The sequence below is a fragment of the Octopus bimaculoides genome, chromosome 27 (genome assembly GCF_001194135.2).
Source record: "Octopus bimaculoides isolate UCB-OBI-ISO-001 chromosome 27, ASM119413v2, whole genome shotgun sequence".
In the NCBI taxonomy this organism is placed as follows: Eukaryota; Metazoa; Mollusca; class Cephalopoda; order Octopoda; family Octopodidae; genus Octopus; species Octopus bimaculoides.
This window is the reverse complement of record NC_069007.1, coordinates 8,721,736-8,724,787: the sequence shown is the minus strand read 5'-3', so window position 1 is coordinate 8,724,787 and position 3,052 is coordinate 8,721,736. Positions and strand designations below refer to the sequence as shown.

The 3,052-nt window shown below is 40.9% G+C and overlaps 1 protein-coding gene across 1 annotated transcript in view; it reads left to right on the top strand.

Annotated features, from left to right (window-relative positions):
- Positions 1 to 3,052, top strand: part of LOC106868915 (deleted in lung and esophageal cancer protein 1 homolog) — a 52,491-nt gene that overhangs the window by 40,155 nt on the left and 9,284 nt on the right. The window contains exon 12 of the mRNA XM_052977127.1: positions 1,195 to 1,291. Within this exon, the coding sequence (XP_052833087.1) occupies positions 1,195 to 1,291 (97 nt within the window). The remainder of the gene's footprint in view (positions 1 to 1,194; positions 1,292 to 3,052) is intronic.

The following is a 3,052-nucleotide window of genomic DNA, read 5'->3' as shown; positions in this document are numbered from 1 at the left end:
GAAATCTGAAATCGAAATCAAACCAAATCCAACGACTGGCACCCATGCCAACCTCTCCTTCATTGGACACTAAACTCTGCTTGCGAAGACCTGTTGGAGCAAGTGAAATCGTAATTGAACCATACTCTATGACTGGCACCTGCACCAATGGAGCATTAACAGCACTGTCCGAGCGTGTTCATTGCCAGAGCAGCTGTCTGGCTTCTGTGCCAGTGGCCCGTAAATAGCACTATTTGAGCGTAATCGTTACCAGCGTCACTTTCTAGCACTTGTGCTGGTGGCGCGTTAGAAAATCATTCGAGCAAGGTCGTTGCCAGTGCCGATGGACTGGCTCCCATGCAGGTGGCACGTAAAAAACACCTTTTTGAGTGTGGACGTTGCCAGTACCGTGTGACTGGCCTTCGTGCCGGTGGCACGTAAAATCACCCACTACACTCTCGGAGTGGTCGGCGTTAGGAAGGGCATCCAGCTGTAGAAACTCTGCCAGATCAGACTGGAGCCTGGTGCAGCCATCTGGTTCGCCAGTCCTTAGTCAAGTCGTCCAACCCATGCTAGCATGGAAAGCGGACATTAAACGATGATGATGATGATGATGATGACATATGCATATATGGGTACAGGACGTCACCAACAATAAACATGAAATACGGAAACAAATGAGTTCAATACACAAACAACGAGAGAAACAAATGGAAAACAGGACAAGTAACACAAAGAACGACCCTTCATCCGTTGTCGGCTATCTACTCCTGACTTCGAGCATTGAACAACAATATCAGTCTTCAAAGACAGTTGCTCCCATAAGTACCAAAATAAAATTTGGGATTTATGGTATATACGTATATGAATATCTATACATACGTACATATACATATATGCATATACATATATACATCTATATACATACATATATATATAAAATTCTATTTTGGAACAGTGAAACTTAAAGCAAGTAAAACTATAAATAACATCAGGTAAGTAGGAGGGGGGGTTACCCAAAAGAAACTAGAATTTTGCAATATTATTTTATTTACTTATTTCTATATGTTTGCCCTTTCATCATCTTCAAAGTATTCTCCATTTGAGGCAAGGCATCGGTCCACATGTGTTTCCCACCATTTGAAGCAATGCTGGAACTCTTGTGAAGTGATAACTTTTAACACCTCTGTCACTTTTTCTTTGCTTCTTCCACAGCTGGATGTTTTTCTTTAAGGAACCACCACTCTTCACTTTGTCACAGGTCGGGGCATTTTCGTCTCACAGTGCCTCGCAAACATTTCAGAACTGCCAAGTAAAATATCTGGTTAACAGTTTGACCAGGAGGAACAAATTCTGTGTGTTCAATTCCTTTTGCATCCATGAAACAAATCAGCTTCGTCTTGACATTGGACTTCACCTGACACAGGATTTTGGGGTGTGGTACTATTGAATGCTTCCATTGACTTGATTGCTGCTTCATTTATAGGCCATAGCCATTGCACCAGCTTTCATCACCAGCCATGGCCTTCAAAACAAGGTCTAGACCAACTTCCAACTACTCTTTCAGTTGTGACTGTTTTTGATCTTTCGTCAACAAGTGAGGCACAAATTTTGATGCAACTCTTTTCATTCGCAGTTCCTCGCACAAAATTCGTTGGCAGGAGCTCCAGAACATACCAGTCATATCAACATGTTCATCAATTCTTCGATGATGGTCCTCCAAGACCAGTTCATGAATTTTCATGATGCTTTTATTTGTTCGGGAGGTCGACGGTCGCTCTGAACTAGGTTGGTCCACAAGCAATAAGTGACCATCCTAAAGTATGGAAACCGCTCGTAAAACTTGTGTTTTGCTCACGGCAGAATTACAATTGTTTCCTCAAGAGAAAAAACAGAATTTCACAGAAGCATGCTGTTCCTTCATTTCAGCCATCACAAAAACTGACAAACTGGGAGAAGCACTGCACAATAATGATGCACAATAATGATGCACCACGTGACAGCATGACATCAGAGTGATGCCAGCAGAGTGGCTCCTAGTGGCAGAAGTCTGAACTACAACTGGCTTGCCCCAAAAGAACATTTCCGGTTACTTTTGGGTACCACCTCATATTGTGTTAAAAAAAAAAAACTTTGGATAGGAAAAGTTGAAAGCTGCCCATGGAATTAGAACTCACATCTTCCAATACCAGCATATATATATATATATATGCCTTGTGATTGAATTTGGTAGGCAGAAGTTACTGCCGTGTGTGTATATGTCTGCATGTGCTTGTGCCTTTCTCCCAGAGAGTGAGAGAGGGATATATATATATATATATATAAATGGCGGTGCCCCAGCATGGCCACAGCTCATGAGCTGAAACTAGATAAAATGAAAAATGAAAATATATAATAGCGTAAATAATATATACATATATGCATATATCCATACATATATGTACATACCTACATCTATATGTATACATACAAGCATATATGGGTACAGGACATCACAAAAAATGTTAAACACAATGAGAAATGAAAACATAAAGACAAGGACAGAAAACAAACTTTTTTTTCGAACAACGAAAAAAACAAACAGAGGAACGAGACATGCAACATAAAGAATATTACCCTTCAGTTGTCCCTGCTCCATCTACTCCACGTTTCGAAGGAAAGGACAATACGTGACTTCGTTGGAACAGTCCTTCCCACAAGCAAATTAAATAAAATTTGGAATTTTTTGCGGAGGATGAAAGTGTATACCAGCGCTAGCCCTGGTATGGAATTCCAGAGTCCAGAATGGACCATTTTAAAGTATACTGGGTATTTGTGTTTTTGAGGTGGTGAATGTGGTTGGCTAGTGTTGTAGATTTGCTGTGTTTGGCGTATCTAAAAGAGTGAAGGTGGGCTGCATAGCGTTGCTTGAAATCTTTAGTTGAACCTATGTATGCAGCTGTAGAGTTATGTAGCAGATTGGTTACAGTGTATTTATATATTACGTTATATCTTACGCAATGCGTTTGTAGCGGGAAGATTGTCCCGAAGCGACAGTTACAAATAGATGAAACTTGGGGGTTGTGTTCTGTGG